The sequence below is a fragment of the Centruroides sculpturatus genome, unplaced genomic scaffold (assembly GCF_000671375.1).
Source record: "Centruroides sculpturatus isolate CEXI.00-Female unplaced genomic scaffold, Cexi_2.0 scaffold42, whole genome shotgun sequence".
NCBI classification, from domain to species: Eukaryota; Metazoa; Arthropoda; class Arachnida; order Scorpiones; family Buthidae; genus Centruroides; species Centruroides sculpturatus.
Genome location: NW_019384399.1, coordinates 507426 through 529075, shown reverse-complemented (window position 1 = coordinate 529075; position 21650 = coordinate 507426). Strand labels below are relative to the sequence as shown.

The following is a 21650-nucleotide window of genomic DNA, read 5'->3' as shown; positions in this document are numbered from 1 at the left end:
TGTGAAAATTGTAATCATACAACACATGATGTACATAGTATTTGTGATTGTAAACAGAATAAAGACATTTGGCACTTTATAGATTATTATGATATACATGAATTATAACATAATCATATCTTGTATTTAAATATTTGAATTTCAATATCAATAAATATAATATGATTTTCAAAAAAATTTGTATTTTTAGATTCCACAACTGATGATAGTGGAGATGATGAAAATTCAGTATCTCATTCTTCTGTTCAGACTGGTACAACACAGAGTGATAAAATTTCGAAGTTAAGGAAAAGAAGAAAAGATAGAAGAGGTGGAAATAAAGCTGATTCTGGAGGCTTAATAAAAAAATATAAAACTTTAAAGGTAGGTGATTTTAATTTTTGAATTTGAATAATAATTTTCTCTATTTGTGTAGAAAAGTAAAATAAATTCAAATTATAAGCATATATAATTTCATTTATAGTTACTAATAGCATTATATGATGTTACATTTAGTCAAAGCGTTTTTATTTTCACTATGATTCTTTTCTTTTGTCTCTTCCCTCCTAATCTCTGAATCCAATATTGTTTTATTAAATGATGATGTTATCTGTAATTAAAAGTAATATGTTCAAAAATATTAAGAGTTTTCGTTCTAATATTAATGATATTTTTTAATAAACAAAAAAAATATGTATGTATTGCAAGTTACCTCATTAATTGAAAAAAGTTGATTGTTATAAAAAAGATGATTAATGATTAAATCGGTTCCTTCACAAAATAGGGAAATAAGGAAAGAGTTGAGAGAACGAAAACAGGAATAAGAAGAAAAGTAAGTTTCATAGTTAAAATAATTTTCATTATATTTTAATTTTTATTATAATAAACAAAATCATAACTACTATATAACTTTGCCATTTATTTGGTCAATTTATCTTCGGATTCAGTTTGATCAACACGACATTCTCCAGGTTTACAAATAATAAAACTATTTCAAAACTAATCACCATTTGCTACTATATTTCCATTAGAAATGGCATCTATACATTTAAAACCAGTTTTAAAAACCTACATTTACAATATATGGCATATTCTACTATTTTAAATAAATCTTTTAACAAAAGATTTCTCTTTTCACTAATAGCAGATACCACAGCATCATAAACACTTTAAACTCTCATAATAAAAATGATTTAGGTTATTTATGTTTGTTAAAGGATATATTTAGCAGTTCCAGTAAAGAAATAAGAATAGTTTTATAATGTACAGGTATACCTCGAGTTATGTCGTTCTCGATTATACATCATTTGTCAAAAAATATGTGGGAAAATAAAGATCAAGTTTAAGTCATTTTATTCGACTTTATGTTCGTTCGCCACAAATATTGAAATCGTAATATCACCATAAAAGCGGTAAAGCACATAAAATCATATTAAAATATATACATTTACAGTAAATGTTAATATAATCATCATAAATCCTAGAGAACGAAACATGAAAACATCTGTTTTTCTGTGTTGTCATCTTATTTACCGGTCTTTAAGTGCTCAATATTGGTGTTTTTCACGGTAGCTCCAATACTCTACTGTCGCAAGATAATTTTAATAACTGTATTTGTTATTTAACCTTACAAAATCATCTTATTTTATAATGGCTAGAGCAAACCACATTCACAAATAAAGAGTCTGCGATGTATTGTAAACATCGCCAAATTGCAAACATGTACATTTACAAGTATGTACTGTACATACATGAATTCGTAAATTTAGATTAGTTTTTTCTGTATTATATTAACAACTAAAATTTATTTATAGACAATTTCATGGTGGACTCAGGATATATTCTTCCAATTAGAAAGTTCAGACTATGTACGAAAAATTTTTTAAATTTTTGAGTCTATCTAATCCATTAACACAACCACAGAAGTACCCGTNCTACAGTTTAGACCTTCACACTAAAAAGCATAGCTTAGGGCCTCACATTAAAAAAAGCACAATTTAGGGTCTCATACCAGAAAGCACAATTTAGGGCCTCCAAACGCATTTCAGGAAATATAGAAAGGAAGTAAATTAAATGAAATAGCTTAAAAAATTGGAGAAAACATATGTAAAAAAAAATGCATAATTACTGATGGAAATCTAGAAATACAAAAATTATCGTTTAATTTTGTATGTTGTTATTAAATTGAATTAGGGCCTCTTAGAGATCAAGAGAGGCACGAGACATTCGCTCTTTTAAATCTAATATGGAATAAAAGAATAGGACACTATTAAAAATCGTTTTAATACACGAGAAATTTAATGGAATAAATAAATTGTAATAAATGTTTTTGAGACCCCAAAAATGAGAAGCCCGGCGAAAGGTCATGCTGGTTTTTTCTATGATAGGGCCTGAATATAACGAGGGGCTACTGTATTTCGTTTACTTTAAATTTGTTAATTTTATAAAGTTATAACGCGCTTTAATTCCAAAATTCTATAAGATTTAACGATAAAATGTCAAACTGGATCAAAGTTTTGTATTATAAATTTTACTTTAATATCTAAAACTATTTAAACCTTCTTTAATTAAGAAAATAAAGACAAAAACATAATTAAGTTTTTGACTGTTAAAAGAATAAATAATTGAAATATATAATGGAAAACCAAAGTAATTAAAATGCAAGCAGGATAGAAATGGAAATGCAAGAATTAAATTTGCATGATAGTTAATTTTCAATTACTAATTCTGTAACAAATAACTGAAAAGTTAGTAAATATTTAGATGTAAATGTGGGAATAATATGGAAAACAATTATTAAATCTCTGCTTATTTTAAAATAATATTTTAATCATATATTATTTGAAATTTCCGTTTTTCAAAATATATTGTTAATTATATATTATAAATTATCTTTTATATGTATGTTATACTGGTATGGCTGTCGAGAGCTTGTATGGAGCCCGGGATAAAGTGGGCCCCTTTAGTCGTTATTTTAATTTTTGAAGAAAAAATTAAGTACAGAGAATGTTTCTTTATTAATAAAAAGCAGTCTTAAATAATTTATTTTCTGTTAATAAAATAACATTAATTTTATATGAATAGGAATCACTACGAGCCCATAAGTTTTCTCCCAGCCCAGGGAAAAATCCCTAGCTCCCCTCTCGAAGGACCTTTATTTGTTGTCAGTTTCAGGAATAGGCAAAAGCCTAGAGCCTCGCATTTTTAGCCATCTTATTCACGCACAAATGTATTCTTAATAGTTGATATTCTTGGTCCAGCAGAACATATCTTGGGAAATGCCAGCAGGGCTTTTTATCCCGTACTTCACGTACAGTACATATTTACAAGGCCTCAAAAACATTTGTTTAACGTTATTCATCCCACTACGTGTTTCATATTGATACATAAGAAATGCTAGTGAGNACACACACACACATATATATATATTAAATCTACTGTAAAGAAAGAAGATAGAAATAAATTATGTCTGACAAATACGTGTTGATTAATTAAGGATATAATTTAACGAGAAAAGCTAAGTCTGAGGATTATAATACTATTGCTAATTAGCATTATTATCAAATACGCTGATTAATTACTGATTAAAAATTTAATTATTTTCAAATGTTAATGGCTATTCTTATGTAAATTTATAATCGCAACTGTGATGTACATCGGAAATGTTTCTAGACAGATTTTTTTAAAAAAATAAGTTAATTTTATAGTCTTATTTTGAATTAAAAGATATTTAATTTGCTAGAATTCAAATTTTGTTTATTTCATTCCTTTGTGTATATCAGGTGTATACAGTTGACCCCCCCTATAACACTGTTGATTATTCCGTTTTATATGAATTCCATGTTGTACGAGTCACTTAGATTTTACAAATACGTGAGCCGTTCATAGCCCGGCACACGTATTTGTAAAATCTAAGTGACTCGTACAACATGGAATTCATATAAAACGGAATAATCAACAGTGTTATAGGGGGGGTCAACTGTATACACCTGATATACACAAAGGAATGAAATAAACAAAATTTGAATTCTAGCAAATTAAATATCTTTTAATTCAAAATAAGACTATAAAATTAACTTATTTTTTTAAAAAAATCTGTCTAGAAACATTTCCGATGTACATCACAGTTGCGATTATAAATTTACATAAGAATAGCCATTAACATTTGAAAATAATTAAATTTTTAATCAGTAATTAATCAGCGTATTTGATAATAATGCTAATTAGCAATAGTATTATAATCCTCAGACTTAGCTTTTCTCGTTAAATTATATCCTTAATTAATCAACACGTATTTGTCAGACATAATTTATTTCTATCTTCTTTCTTTACAGTAGATTTAATATATATATATGTGTGTGTGTGTAATTTTGTTTTATTCAATAAACAAATCAATAAACCTCACGTTAGAAAAATATTTGAAGATTTTCTTCAATACTAAGCCATTCTGATAAAAAATTAACATATGACCCGCATGTTGAGACTGAATAGAATATTTATCAGATATTTATTTTCTTATCGATTACAAAGAAAAACTAATACACTCAGGGTCGGATTTATACATAAGCTAAACAAGCTACAGTTTAGACCTTCACACTAAAAAGCATAGCTTAGGGCCTCACATTAAAAAAAGCACAATTTAGGGTCTCATACCAGAAAGCACAATTTAGGGCCTCATATTTTAAAATTAATAATTATATAATGGAGAAAGAAAGGCCTCTCATATACTACTAGCATCGAGGGATTAATTAACTGCGTTAATCAAGGGTTACCTGTAAATGTTGCATAATGTATATATGATGCCCTTTTTTATAGCTTGTGTTCACTTTTTTATAGCCCGAGGGCACCGCTGGCTTAGGCTCAGAACAAGTCTTAGACCTGGTGTGGCTGTAAGCGTAATATATAACAAGCCTTTCTCATCTATCAAATGATACATATAAAAATGTGAGGGCCTAAGCTAATAGACTTATGATTCCAGGCCCTAACTTGTAGTTTGTTTCGCTTCTGTGCAAATCAGGCCTTGTAACAAACTGTATAAGAGGTTCTTTTACTACCACCAAATAATAATAAATTTTAAAAATGAAACCCTAAAATGCGACTCCCTAATAGTAGCTCATTTAGTTTATACGTAAGTCTGGCTCTAATTAGAAGCACTTGCATTCTCTCGACTCATATCGATCCGAATATTTTAACTCGTCCGAATACAAAGATGACATCAAAGACGAATGAATAATTTACAAGTCATATTTCATCAATCTATCAAACAGTAGTTAAAATATAATATATAGGTGTGTATGTGTGTGTATATACTGCATATAAGATTAATTTCACTGCAAAACTGGTTCATAGTATTCTACCATTTGATAGAGTAGATGATATGTTGACATTAATTCAGTCTCGTTAATTGCTAATAGAATGTGTTTGTTAGTGAATGCAACAAAATTAGCAATTGTGATGGTACCCAAACCAAAAATATCTAAAAGGCACTCGTAATTAGAAGGCAAATAAAATTTTCGCTTTAATTTTTACTGTTACGCAAGTTATACTTCTTAAATTAGACTGATACCAATGGGGTATTTTTAGAAATTTTAAGGGGGAAAACACTACAAAAGATTAATTAGTTGCTTGACTTTAGACTAGGACATTTATCTTTTAATTATGAATACGTTTTAGTGAATTTTTGTACTAGTTTTTTATTGTTATATCTGGTTAATGTATGCGGAACTCTGCTCTAGGTTCGAGTTACAGTCGATCAGATGATGAACTGATAGAGGAAGCACGTTCATTTTCATAATGCAGGCTATCCAGAAGATCTAAAAATCATATGAGAATTGTTTAGCAGATTTTTTTAATGTAAAAATTCTATAAAACTAAGATGTTAATTTACTGTACTTTAAGTATGAGAGATATTCCTTGATATTAATATTCAATTATTTATCATTGTGCACAATATCTATAACATCTGAGTTAAAAATGTAAAAATTCTATAAAACAGAGATGTTAATTTACTGTACTTTAAGTATGAGAGATATTCCTTGATATTAATATTCAATTATTTATCATTGTGCACAATAAATAATACACAGCTTCTGCTATGCTTTAACTATCATTGGGTATATTCTTATACAAACAATGTCACAAATTTGACATATATTATTAGTAATGTATTCAGTCAATAGTGAAATTACAAAAATTAACTATGCTCATTAAATGAGAGGTGATTGAATATTAATAAATACTCATTTGAGAAATTGTGAGTTATCCTTTAAATATTTATTTTTGATGTTAGATTTCATGAATAATTTTATTTGAACAACCAAGCCAGTATTTTCAGTGAAGGTAATTTAGTCTAAAGGTAGGTGGTTAGGCCACTGTCTTGTTCTAATTTTAATATTAAATTTAATGCAAACTTAATATAAGTAATTTATAATATTCTGAAAGAAAAAGTTGACCTGGAACAAGATTTGAATCTACAACTTCTGATAATACATCTGCATAGTTAGCAGATTATCTGTCTGGATCTCCATTCAAATATCAGATGGAGATCTTTTCTTACAGAATACATAAATAATTAATAAGATTAGTACAAGATGGTAGCCTAACTCTCTATTTTTAGACCAGATTGCTTCAGATTGATAATAGTTAGCCAAACTATAGCCTGAAATTAATTTGGCATTTAGTGATAACCTTTACTAAAACTTTTGATTAAATTCAAATAATTTAAAATTTATTTAAAGTTCAAAACAATTATTCTGTATTTAATAGAATGAGACAGTGAAAAAGATTTTAGAACAGCTTCGGACTCGACTATGCAAGGTTGTTGATTTTTCCAACAAGAAAAGATTGGTAGCAACATCAGATATAACATGTGATCAAGTTATTGTTGAATATAAAGGAAAATTTTTATCATCATCACAGTTCTTTGAACAAAATCCTGTATTTAATAAAAGGTAATTATTCTAAAATTCTTAATAATTCAATTTTTATTACAGAAATTGTCTATCATTTGTGAAATTGAATTTTTGAAGCATGTACTCATAATATTACAAAATATTCAATATGTCTTTTATGAGCATATAAATCAAAAACAAATATTCTATAGAAATCAAAATGGAAAAGAATTTAGAATCAAAATTTGTACAATAAAATTTAATATATTTTTGAAGATATTTGTATCAATTGCAGTTAGTTCTATATATATATTTTTCCAACACTGTTTGAGCTCTTAGACATCAAATCTTCTCTGTCTCAATTGTCTGAAAAGACAATTTGACCTACCGAGGCTGAGAAGAGCTTCAAATTAATGGTAAACTCTGCTATGTGATGTTATGGTAGAAGGAGAATGATGAAGCCCATATTTCTTATATGTTTAAAGTACATATGTATATTTTATTTTATTTTTTGATTGATATATTAAAAATATTTTATAAATTATTAATTAGAATTAAATGTAAATTAACAACAATAATTTATAGGTTAAAAAATTTTTAATAATTGATTCATTTAAATTTCATAGAAGTATTATTGTAATAAAAATATAAAAGTAAATTATCTCTTAAAATTTTTCTTTTTTATATTAAAAATTTGTATTGATTTTTGTTTTTAGATCATATCCATTTGTATTGTTTTTCAAAATTGATAAGCACAGTGATATATGTATTGATGCTCGAGAATATGGCAATGAAGCTAGATATGTAAGAAGATCTTGTACTCCTAATGCTGAGGTATCAATTTAATAATAATTTTCAATTTGAAATTGTTAATAGTGTTGATTCATTTATATAACCAAAGTAAATTATTTTAATATTCTAGATAAGACCAGTGGTTAATAATGGACTTTTATACATTTACTTATTTTCTTCAAAAGATATAGAGAAAGATGAGGAAATTACAATTCCTTTTGATCTTTCATACATGGAATGGTATGTACTTTATTTAATNTTTTTTTATGTAAAAATTCTATAAAACTAAGTAGATAAACATTAAATAAATATTTCATATTTAATAAAACACTATATTTCTTTTAATAAAAAATAAAAATACTACATACCCTAATAAGTCACCATGCTTAGATGTTTGACTTGATACGTGGCACTATTTTGAGTATGTTTCATCGGAATGTGTTTAAGATAGTTGCTTCGTAAAATCTAGAGATATATTTCGTGACACAATGCAATGGAAAATCAGAATTGATTTGTGAGAAGGTTAAACATTTGCTTCTAACCTTCTCAGATCCTTAAATCTATCTTCACCACATGCATCTGAATATATGCAGGTTGCCTGCTATCGTTTGTCGTTTAGACAACTATTGTTGGCATTCAAGAAAGAATTTGACATTTATGTATTAAATTTAAAAAAAACATATATATATATATATATATATATTCCTTGATTTACACTTTTCGCTTTGATATATTTGATAGAAAAAATTCAATTTATCATTTCCTGTTAGATATATTATTCCATTATTTCAAACCGATATTTTTTTTTATATGAAATATATTACTTGAAGGAGATAATTTATTTTATTTTATTATTTTGTCTGCTTTACTTATATAAATTTGAAGTTTTAAAAATATAGTTTTATGTGAAAATTAAGAATATCTACTTTTAAGGGAACATAAAACTGACTTATATCCAGTTTTAGGTTTCTCTATCTGGAAATCTAAAAATAGTAATGGGTAATTTCACTCGTTGAATAAGCTATGAAAAATTAGTAAAACAAATTATTTTTTAAAACTAAAACCTAATTTAGATATTGAAATTTGTTTTTAATTGTAATTAAAAGATATGCAGAGCCTCTCAGAGATCAAAAGAGACATTTACTTTTTGGAGGTCTCGTATAGAGTATTAAAAAAAAACAAAGCAAGTGTAAAATTATATTATATACTTAAATAATAAAATTTGACAAAAAATAAAAATGTTTTCATTAATTAATAAACAAGAAATGCAATGATATGAATAAATTATAGCAAATGTTTTTGAGAATTCTTAAAATATTAGGCCAGGGCCAAATAACTGTAACTTTGCTAACTCTCCTGTGATATGTATTGAGTGCGTGAATTTGTATTTTTTAATTTTATTTTTACGTTTTCTCTTTATATTTACTTATTTACTTTTTAACGACACTTACTGCAATTTAATTTGAAAAATTCTGCACGAAAAAACAATAAATTAACTAAGCACATTTAATAATGTTGTTGATTATTGAACGGATCATTTCCAGCTTCTCAGTCAAACAAAATTTTTGTTGTGTTTATATAATTATATATATATTTTTTATATTCATAGATAACATTTAAAAATAATTAGATATTTTGTATATTACAAAACCTGCACAGTTTCATTTCAGCTGATTGTAAATTAATTGCTACGATAAGCAAATTGTACAGCTTTCCGATGGTAAATAAAAGATATCGCATGAACAAAAGCTTTAAGTTATTGTTTTTATTTGTTTACTTTGCTGCATTGTGAACCAACAATTATTAAATATAAATGATGAGGGAAAAACAATTAGCGTATTAAAATAAATTCCGAATTATATAAATGTGGAAACAAAACTAAAATTTTAATCATTTTTATGTAATTTTATTTTAAAACATAAGGAAGTTTGATGAGAATTTATAGAATTTTACAATTATTATTTGCTACCATGGGCAGAAACGTCCTCTTGTCTATATTACACATGCATTAGATAAAGATATTAGAGAGGATTTACATGTAATCTAAACAAGCTACGACTAAGGCCTCATGTTTTCAAATTCATTATTATTCGATAGAAGAGAAGGGCCTCTTATACGGTTAATAACTTAGAGACTCAACAAATAACTACAACAAAATATAGTTTGAGATTAAAAATAATAAGTATTTGGCTTGACCTCACAGTTACGACTCGCCTCAAGAGCATTTGTTACAGTATGCATTTCATTTCTTATGTATTAAGAANCCAAAACAAAACTAAAATTAAATAAGTGTGTCAGTGTCTGTATTCAGGAATTTCCTAACAACATGGCATGCATTCAATATAGTGGCCTTCTGTAGTATGATGTATGTATTTCTATTCAATTGTAATGTTCCCAGGCTTTTTGTGTAATGTATGTGGTATCACACCTGTAGAGGAGGGAATAACAGGTACAATAAGCACACTATCCATCCTCCACAAATACCTTATTTCCTGTGCAAGTTCTGTGTACTTGCTAATGTTTTCAGTTCATGTGTTATGTATATTGTGAGTGTTTGGAATGGATATATTTATAATGCATTGTGATTTTATTGTGTTTGTCAATGAGTGTGATGTCTGCTCTGTTGTGGTAAATTGTTTTATCTGTGATTATGGCTCTTTCGTAGTACATTTTGTGCGTGTTGTTTTCCAATACTGTCTGTGGAATGTATTTATAGTGTGATTCGTGGATGTCTAATAATTTGTGTTTGTTTGCAAGCTCTTGATGTATTATATTTGCTATTTGATTATGTCTGTGTAAATCATCTGTCTGTGCCAAGAGCTTGCAACCAGATGTAATGTGTTGTATAGTTTCTGGCGTGATGTGACATTTTCTGCATGTGTTATTCATGAATGTTGTATCTTTGAGTATGTGTTTTCTGTATTTTTTAGTATTTATGACCTGATCCTGTATGGCAATCATGAATCCTTCTGTCTCTCCAAAGAGGCATCCCCTATCTAACCAGCTGTTTGACGCAGTTTTGTCAACAAAATCCTGGGCCAGGTCATAAGGATGCCTGCCATGGAGTGCCTTTTGAGCCCATGATTGCTTGATCATGCCTATGCTTTTTATATGTTTGTCATGTCTGTATGATGTGAGTGTAAGTTTAATGATGTGTTATTTGAGTCTGTTAGAGTTACTGCTTTATGTAACTGTGATGTTTCTTGTTTTTATAGAAAAACTCTTGTAGAGACTGTATTTGTTTGTATTGAAGGTTAACTATGTCAATCAGGCCACGTCTGCCATCTTTATGTGAAAGGGTTAATCTTTCTATGGCGGATTTAGGATGATGATGTTTACTCTTAGTAAGTGTTGTTCTTGTTTTCCTTTGGAGTTGCTCAACATCTGTGTGAGCCCAATGTATAACTCCAAAAAAATATGTGAGTACTGGGATGACATATGTGTTTATTGCTTTAACTGTATGATTTGCATTTAACTGTGTTCAGAATAGCATTTAACCTACTTTGGTATTCTTTAATTAATCTTTGCTTTATTTGTGTATGTTCTGTTAGTTTGGCCTGTTGGAATCCTAAATACTTGTAGAACTCGCCCTCTTCCATGGATTTAATAACTTCTCCATTTTCAAGTGCAAAATCTTTCTTCAGGATTCCTTTTTCTATGTGAAGTTTTTGCATTTGTCTAGGCCAAACTCCATTTGTATGTCCTTGGTGTATGAATGTGTGATTTGTAGGAGTTGAAGTTGTTCTTGTGTGGATGCATAAAGTGTTATGTCGTCCATGTACATGAGATGTGACAGCATAAACTGTGTTGTTTTTTCATGTCTGATATTGTAGCCATGTTGTGTGTTGTTTAACATGTTGGATAATGGGTTCGAGGCTAGGCAGAACCAGAGAGGACTCAAGGAATCTCCTTGAAAAATTCCTCACCTAATAAATATTTGGTTTGTTTGTATGGAAGTGTTATGAACCCTGAGATGTAGTGTCGTTCTCCAGTGCTGCATAGTGTTTTCGAAGAATGCAATGAGTGATGGATGTATTTTGTACATGTGTAGAATAAGTAGCAGTCAACTGTGTGGAACACTGTTGAATGCTTTTCTGTAGTCTATATACGCCATGTGTATGTTTCTGTGTTGTTTGTGTGCTTGCTATAGAATGACTGAATCTATGAGTAACTGTTCTTTGCATCCCCTGTGATTTTTATGGCAACCTTTTTGTTGTTCCATGAGAATGTTGTGTTCTTCAACATGTTTGTATATTTTGTTTGTGATACAGGATGTCAATAATTTGTAGTGTTGGAAGACATGTAATTGGTCTGTATTGTGTGGGGTCTGTAGTGTTGTTGTTTTTAGGTTTGATGTAGGTGATGCCCTGAGTAAGAAATTTTGGCATGTCTTGTGGATTGATGATGATGTGTGTTAGATGTTTAGCTAGTTCTTGGTGCAGTGATGTAAATTTTTTGTACCAGAAATTGTGAATGTTGTCTACACCAGGTGTTTTTCAGTTTTGTGTTCTGTTAATTAACAGCGTAGCAGATGTCGTGTATGTTTATTTCATCACAGAGCATAGTTGGTATGTTTTGCAACTTTTTGTTCTCCTACTTGATTTAGCCTGCATCTGCATTGTGTGACAGCACTGGATCAAAGAGAAGACAGTAGAGCCTTGATTATCCGACCCAATTGGGGACTGGGGTTGGTCGGATAATTGAAAAGTCGGATAACCGAAAAGTATGAAAAAATTTATTATTAGTGTAGTATATTATTATATCCCATGTAATTAGTATATTAGTATATCGCTATTACCCTACTTCGCATTGAATTTTCATTGATGTTAAGCCTAACAAAAATTTTTAAAATAATAATCGTCGCTATTGTATCGTTAAAAATTAGAAAATTAAGCCTCGTTTAAATACTGGCTCCCTTTCATGGTCGAATGAATGTTGCCAGCTAAAACACGTAAAAATAATATTAAAGTAGCCGAGACATAGCCAAATATTGTAGCGCCACATCACTAGCGGACATTTGAAATTTGCCGACTAGGACGATCGGTTAACCGAGGTGGCGGTTAATCGGAGGTTCGAATAATCGAGGCTCTACTGTATGTTATGATTTCTTCTTTTGTTGGTGTGCCACTCTGCTGTGTATCATTGTTGGTTTTGTTACCAGTTTGTCTGTAAAAGAGTATTTCATTGTTTGTAAATAATTTTTGTTGTTGTTTTCATAGTGTACATGTTTTGTATCGTTTGTGTCTATGTGCTTTTGCTGCAAGTTTTTGTTTTAGTGTATCAGTGTATTCTGTAATGTGTGTGTTGTGATGATCATGTTTTGTGTGTGTTTTGATTTTCTTGAAAATGTTTTAGAGTTGTTTCTTTAATTTGGGTGTTATGTTGTTTTTAGTGTATTGTGTCAGCCTGCCTAATTGCTGTCTAATGTCATTTATTTGTGTTTCTATTCTTCTCTGCCAGGCAGGCTTGTGATAGAATTGTGTTTTGTGTGTATCTGTCTGCAAGTGTATTTTCAGTCCATGGTGTGTTACTACTGTGACTGGCCCAGCATAAACTAATGTATGAATGTTTGAGAGTGTAGAAATTGAATGAATGCAGTTTGGTAGTAAGTGAGTGTTTACATAATCTAGTGTTTTTCCTACTTCCTTTGACGTGTTGATTTTTGGTATTTGGTGTGATATTACATATTGTCTTTGTGTGGGATCTGTGCCTGTATATTTATTGAGTGTTTCCTGAAATATAAGTAAGAGTGTATTAACTAAATCTATGCCTATGTTATCAGCGGTGGATGAAGGAGTGTCTAATATCATTAGTGGTAGTTGTTGTATGTGTGCTATTATCAATGCTTGTTGCTGGATTATCCTGACAGGTTATGTGATCTTCATTAATGTTAAATGTTTCTATCTGTTGATGTATTTGATCAGCAACCTGTTGTTTGATAAGTTCAGGTGTTGTTTGTGGGATAAGGTTGTGTATAATTGTTCTTTTTTGATCGACAGCCCTTTGTTTGGTGACAGTGAGGTGAGGATATTGTTGTGTGAATCTATGGCATAGTTCTTGTCTGTATGCTGTCATGTCTGTTTCAAGTCTTGTGGTGATGTAGTAAGTACAGATGATAAACTCATTCATTTCTATTGTCCATTTCATCTGTTGGCATGGTTTTCCAGCCTTTGTGGTCTGTGGGTGCATTGCCACAGGAACACAAAGGCTAGGCTGGTTCCTCACATCTGTTGAGGGCATTGCAGTGGCCATGCTTGGGCCGGCACTGCTTTTGCTACTGGTAATCAAGGGAGACTGTGGCCTATTTTTCAAACGTGATTGTCTGCCTAACTCATGAACACGGACCTTGTTAATCCGGGCGATGTCTGATCCGGTATCACACTTAGTTGTGGTTACTACCATGATAAATATCTCCACAGAATGTGGGTGTGGTCACTCTTAGCTTCACTTCTCCCCATAGACCTTACTGGCATGGGTGTCCCTACCAGGAGCTTGTGCTCCAGCCTGCATTGCCCTATGGATAAGTAAAATTATTGGGCTCTCCCACCACAACCAGGTGGTGACCATAGGAAAGTTGTTATTATTATTATTATTATTATTAAATTGTAAATTTAGATTGAAACTTATAACAAATGAATATATAGTATTGCTATCATACTAATTTAAAGAATGAAATTGTTATGATTTATAATTTTTTTAATGATACTAAAGGAAATCAAAAGCATGATTGCATAAATGCTATATTTATTGTATTTTGCATCAGATTTCAAATCCATGAGTTTTAAATGATGATAATGTTTCAGAAAGTTTTAGAAGGCTAAAATAGAATATACCAGTTAAATTAGAAAATCTTTAGGTATAATTAGATAAGCCGACACATAACATATACACAGAAGGCACTGTACAAAACAATTGTTTGTTTAATGACATAGAGCAAATATTTGTTTAAACACATACAAGTAGTCCATAAACTTGCGATGAGTTCTGAAACAGAACTTTATTGTAAGTTTAATTGGTCTAAGTTGAACACAAAAAATAATGGTGATAATGGGGCGGTTTTCAAGGCTGTCCCTAATGAAAATTAACATAATTTCTAAAATTAATAACATTATTTATTTATCATTTTAAAAATATTTTGTTGCTGGTTTTTTCCTTTGTATAATCACCAGTTACATGACAATAAAAGCAAGTATTGTTTACAGACAAAAAGTGAAAGTACATCAACTGCGGATGAAGAAGCACAAGATTCTTGGGAATCTAGCATTGGTGAATGGTCAATGAAATATGAAGAAGCATCTATTAATCAATATACACCAGAAGTACAATTATTAGCTGGATCACTTGCTAATCACAATGTAAGCATTTTTAATTATAATGAAAAGTTTTTTATTTTACAGAAATAAATACTTTTATATTAAAGTAATTATAATTAAGACCTATTTACAATCAATAGTTAATAGTATTTTATAAAACATTTTACTTTCCATATTTTTTAATGATGTATTGCTTTTAGTGAAAAAATAATTGCTTATGAATTTTAATTTATATAAATATTTTAAATAGTTGAACATGATTGGACTGATTGGATCAATTTAGATTTTTTTAATGTCTTTATATGTATTATTAGTCCTTATTTGTTTGTTGATTATCATAACTTAAAAAGTTGCAAAAAACAATTTTATGGTATTGAAGTAAAGGCATAATCTGTTGTACAAACATTTGAGCTTGGATATATGATAATAACAGCAGAATTTTACTTTAGCTTTACTGAAGATGAGTCATTTTGCTATGCTTAATAAAAGCATTAGATAAATGACACATTTTTCAGTTTTTTATTTGTAAGAAGTTTTCTGTTTGTTGATATTTATAGATTTTTTAATATAATTCAATATTTATTTAAATTTTAATTAAGCGAGCAATGTAATATAAGTCTGTAACATTACAAAAGAAATATTCAAAATGCAAACATCTTTGGTATTCCTAACACATTTAGTGATGAAGATGCCTTGCCCAATATGCCGAGGATACTCAAGTTTGATTATATTATCACTTGACTTTTAGAATATTTTGGATTTTATATTTTATTTAAAATGGAGTTGTTTATGTTATAACTATTATANCATAAGATAACCTTTGCAGTTTTATAAATCAAATACAGTAGAGCATCAATTATCCGACTCAATTGGGGACTCGGGTTGGTCGGATAACTGAAAAAATCGGATAACCAAAAAGAATGAAAAAAATACATTAATAGTATAGTATATTAGTATATCCCATGTAATTAGTATATTAGTATATCGCTATTAACCTACTTCGTGTTGAATTTTCATCGATGTTAAGACTAACAAAAGTGTTTAAATTTTGACAACAGATTATATAAACTACATGATAAGTATGTTCTCATTAATATTGCATTTATAGAAAAATTACTGAGCTGCAATTTTAAAAAATTATAGACCTATAAATTCCCAATGTCGTCCATTTGTCTCTGTTCTTCCTTAATCTCAAGAATGAAGTTAGATAGATGAATGTCAAGACATGGAAATTGTAAGGGAAAGAGGACCAGATTAACTATATATAAACTTCCAATTTGTACTATAAGTCACATTATTTCAATTCAAAAATTTTCCCCTGAATGGAATTAGATACATAACTAGCACAACTCTATTGCTAACAAGAAAAGTATGATGTACAGGGACAAAACACTACCACACTCCACACAGGCAAAATGCTATGTGCTACCTGTCGCAATAATGGCATAGTGGTGCATCTATTTTGCACTATATCATTGTTGCAGTAATTCAGTGAATATCATATATATTTTTTAAAATGATAGATGCCTTAAAAATGATTCAGATCTCTCGTCACACGTGAAAGACCTTGTCATAAAGGTTTGTATTGTATTGTACTGTACATGTGAAAGGGCCTGTCACAAACTATATTTTTACTAAGAAATTATGAATATTTCATAATAAGATAAATAAATTTATACTATAAAGTATAAAATTCTAATAAATATTACACTGAAACTTTAATATAAATTTAATTTATACGATAATAAGTACAGTTTTATTATCTTCAAAATTTCATTATTATATTTAAAATAACGAGAGCTAATATCATAATCAATTATTAAATTATTTTCTGGATTAGTGAGTAATCATTGTGTATGCGAAGTCATTGTTAACGCTATTCATCTTTTGATTATTCGGAACTAATCCTATTCTTCTCAATTTTAAAGACCTAAATTTAATTTATGTTAAAGTTTCTGTAAGCTGTATGAAAGAAGTAACTCATTTAAAGTGATGTTAAATGTTTCTGTCGAAAATAATGTACAGTTAATTGGCATATTTGAAACTTTGTTCTTTAATTTCACTTTTACGTGCTGAAATATTCTAGTAAAATGTATTTTACTTAACATCTGGTAATTTCGAAATTATATAATTCTATTCGTCCGTTTTATTTTTTAAAATTTTAAATATATAAATAAATTATTTTTGATAAGATTAGCGTAGATTTAACCTTAAATCTCATATATATAGGCCTATATATTTTTTAATACTCAAAATATCCAGAAACTGCACTGATTAATGTGTAAAAACCGCAAAGTGTAGCAAAGAATCTGTAGGATTCTCTGGATTTATGATACATTAAGCAATAAAGTTTTCCTTAAGACATTTAACAATTACAGAAACATCGTATAAGTGAAAGAATTGCCTCTTTAACAATTACAGTTAATGCAGTGCTACTTTTAATTCCTAGCAGCATATTCAAATTATCGCTTAATTAACTTAACTTTCGCTTCGTAAGTAACGAATCTTATGCCAGTAATTTGAGTATAATGTCCATGTTATTAATAATTAAAGCCAATGTTAACTTATTTCCATCCCTAATTGAAAATCAATAACTATTTTTTTCTTTTGATATTTAAATTGTTTAATTTAATAATTGCGGCATATTAAAATATGTAATGTTACTTACTTTCACTTGAGTAATAATTTAGAGAATTACTATAAATAACTAATTTCGAGTTATTTATATAATTTCATTAATATCCTTGGAATATTTATGACATTATTTTAAATTATTCAAGTATTTAAATTTATTTCAAACGTTTTAAAGTAAGAATGTAAAGTATTTGATTCACAATCTTTGTATAATTTCTGTCAGATTAGAAATGTGTTATAAGCAGTAAAACACAGTAACTACATTAGCAATTTAGTGTTACTGCCTTCTTTTATAACAATTAAGAATAAAAAATAAACGATAAATCCTAATGTAGTGTATTTATAGGTTTTATTTTATTACTTGATAATGGCTGTTATAGTTTTGGTATCTTGGTATAATGATATAAACACCAGTAATATAATATTAATACAGGTACTGTACGTCGAGAAAGCACGGAAATCTGCAGTATCTTAAATTAGGAAGGTGTCCTTTAGATGCAAAGGTTAATGACCTGTAGTCTAGGACGATGTTTAAAATTATTTGTAATATTTTTTTTAAAATTGTAGATTTTTCTTTGAAAACTTTTACAATTTGCTATTATTTTTGTGTATTTTCCTTTCTTTTCGAATAATAAATGTAAGAAAATGAATTACGTTATACCGGGTGATCGTAATTAAAGTAGCGAGTTGGCACATCGGTATTTTTTTTTGCTATAAAAATGATTTGTTATAATGTTACGAACGGTCGTAACGTTATAAATATAGTCGATGTCTACCGTTAAGCCCTGTTCCCACTAGAGCATACGGATCCGTTACCGTCGACGTTATTCGTCAAATTCAACGACTGAGCATTCGTAACGTCGACAGAAACTGTCGTCACCATCCGTCAACTAATCGTGACTGTCCTGTCGACTACACGCAATCGACTAGTTTCCAACAGAAAGCATTTCCAAGATGGCCGATGTCGAAACCGTGCGACAGAACCATCGTTTATGGGACAAATCTGCACACGAATACAAAGACAAACTAAAAGAAAAGAAAGAAAGAAAGAAAACACGTGTAAGGCATTGCAATTTCAGTGTATCACTGAAATTGCAATGCCTTATCAGTGTATATGACGTAATGCTTATTCAGATGTTTGGCGGATATGGAAACATAGACGGACGTTAACGGAACATTGCTGTAGTGAAGGCTTTACGTTATAAAATAAGGTTAAAACGGTAGCCATTCGGAGTAATCTTTTACTTATAACGGAGGCATTAAGATATAGCAAAAAATTGATGTCATTTTCTCAAACATGGCGAACGAGAAGGCGACACGTTTTCGTATTTTTCTGATGCTGGAAAGCTTAAAGTCATCCATAAATTATAATCTAAACGTATATCTGAAATTAGCTTCTGGAACATTTTTGATATTAAAACCAATGGTTTAATATAGTATTTCGTTTTTTCGGGCGTATCGTTCTTTCTGTCCATCCGTCAGTTCGCTTATCCTAACATTACATTAGGCGTATAAACTTGCAAGCATAAGGACAGTACTGATGCGCAAACTCACCAGTATCCCCTATTAAACTCTATTTAGAGAAATATTAAGCAGTCCAAATGCATTCAAATCTAGCATGATGACATTTTAGAACATGCAGAAGATATTTTCGTAAAAGAATTAGCCCTGGGAATTAGCACCACTATAGAACTTTTGGCGCAGCAAGCAACGAAAAAGCAGTTTTTTTAGCATAAATATTCGTTCCAGATATAAAAGTGTCCATAAATGTTGAATGTTATTCTTGTCGGGTAACAATATCACCTTGAATGAACGCGTATTTCTTGCAAAGCTGTTTTATAAAACCATAAAAATGCTGCACCTGTATTTGGGAATTTCTCCATCAGAAGGATTTACGCCGAAGACCATTGACTCACAAGCTCTCAGGAGCAATAGACTGATTAACAAGCATTCCTTGTCAATAGGATAGTTAAGTGGAATTTTCCGAATTTTTTCACATGTCTAAAATCTAAATAGAAACCAGTTTCTCTTAGAAAGTCTTCCTGGAAGGTAGATTGTCGTGTGTTGCCTTGCCTAAATCAAACTATTCTATGGCATAGTATGGAAGATACCGATAAAATAGTTTTGTTATTCGTCTAAGACAGGATCTAAGATCAGCTACAACCAGCCCTGTTGCTTGCTGCCAACAGGGAAACCTGACTCACGCTTGCATTAACTTTCCTTGCCTGAATAGAAGTGGATGCGTCACAGCCATGGAAGATCCTGTGAAACATTTTTACCTCAGTGGAAAGTGAACACACACAACTGTTGCATTTGGGCTAAGAAAAACTCTCATTTCTTTCAGCAGATTCTATTACACCCACCTAAAGTTAGTCTGTACATTTTAAAATTATATTTTATTATATTAATAATATCTCAACCTGTTAGCTAGCCCAACAGAGAAAGCCAGGTGGCCGAGCAGTTTAGGTGCCAGCCTACCTCTCTGGGGGAATCCTGGATCGAATGAGGACGGGTCAAAAAATCCCAAGAATGGTCTTTTCAATTGCAATATGCAGAAATTACGAAAAAAACTTATTTTTGAAGAAGCAATAAGAAAATTTGCACATATAAAACTTTAAAATGCGTTTATGATATGATTCTGATCTGTTTAGACAGTTGTTGTGTTGCAAACATATAACATGCAAATAATAAACTAAAATTAATAATTAGTTCATTGCTTCACTTAAAATTTAGTTATGCGTAGTTATTGAATAGGCTATACGGAATAGAAGTATAATTTTACCTTTATGTCTAGGACCCAGACACTGTGAAAAGATCTCTCTGGACATACTCTACTTCAACTGTAGCAGAAACAATACCTTGAATCAACCACTTTTTACTCAAGATGAAGGGTTTGCACATACCGGATGCTGCGTACAGCAGTTTCTGCGATAAAATTTTACCGATAATAAAGTAATTAGTCGTTCATTTTCTACACCCGAGTCATTTTATTCTCAGAACCTTAATCCTTGTGATTTTTTATAGTGGGGACACAGAAAGTGTGGTTTAGAAGATATGTTGCAAATGTGGCAGCGTTGAAAGATAGTATCACTATGATTGTGAGAAGTATCATAAAAAAATCAATTACCGTCGGCCGTCAAATACATAATAATATATGTTCATCGCCTTCATGTTTTTATAGACTTCAGCATGATGATCATATCGAGCAGCATCCCACGCATCACTAAGGTCTCTATAGAATGAATGTCTTGTACAAATATTTTATTACTTCTAGCGACAAAAGTGATATAATGGTGAGTTTTGGTACTAATTTCTTTTACAGAAATGTCTTCGGCATATCCTGAAATGTTACCATACTAAATTTGGTTATATTTGAATTGCTAAATAAATACTCTATCTCACCAATCAGCGTTACTAATAATAGGGGATACTGTACTTTAATTACCATAACCAGTTATTTAATCAAATTTGAAACATGGTTAAATATAACTCATCCTCTAAAAAAGTAAATAAATATTTGATATATAAAAAATTATATACGTTTATAAATAAAAAAATATATAGACTTACGAAAACCAATAAAAATTCTATTATGTTTCTTTTTTTAAAACTCTAAAATAGATAGATACAGCTTTTATTTTATTTTTTCAAATCCATTAAATATTGTAGAGTATGAAAAGGAACGTTCGATAATTTTTATTTTTATTTGGATAATTTAAAATCAATAATTCAAATTAACTCTTGAATATTGTTATTACTTTAAAATAAATGCGAATAATTAATAAAAATACGTATTTAAATGCAAATTACCTTCACGTAATTTTATTAGAAAAAAAATGTATAACTGATGGAATTTAGATTATATAATTTTAAATAAATATATATTATTAAAGTTTTAAAGGGTAATATTTTCTGTTTTCTACGGACAAGTTTTCTTATGGCTCATGAATCGGTGAGCTGTAAAAAAGTATAATAGAAATCTATTAACTATTCCCGGATAATAGAATTCGCATTTAGTGTTATATTATTTATAATATAATTA

General features: G+C 29.5%; 1 protein-coding gene across 1 annotated transcript in view; it reads left to right on the top strand.

Annotated features, from left to right (window-relative positions):
- Positions 1–20686, top strand: part of LOC111618560 (histone-lysine N-methyltransferase 2E-like) — an 87763-nt gene extending 67077 nt beyond the window's left edge. Inside the window, exons 7-12 of the mRNA XM_023360119.1 lie at positions 191–363; positions 6745–6929; positions 7586–7703; positions 7792–7929; positions 14864–15016; positions 20633–20686. Coding sequence (XP_023215887.1) covers positions 191–363; positions 6745–6929; positions 7586–7703; positions 7792–7929; positions 14864–15016; positions 20633–20686 — 821 coding nt within the window. The remainder of the gene's footprint in view (positions 1–190; positions 364–6744; positions 6930–7585; positions 7704–7791; positions 7930–14863; positions 15017–20632) is intronic.
- The last annotated feature ends 964 nt before the right edge of the window (positions 20687–21650 follow it).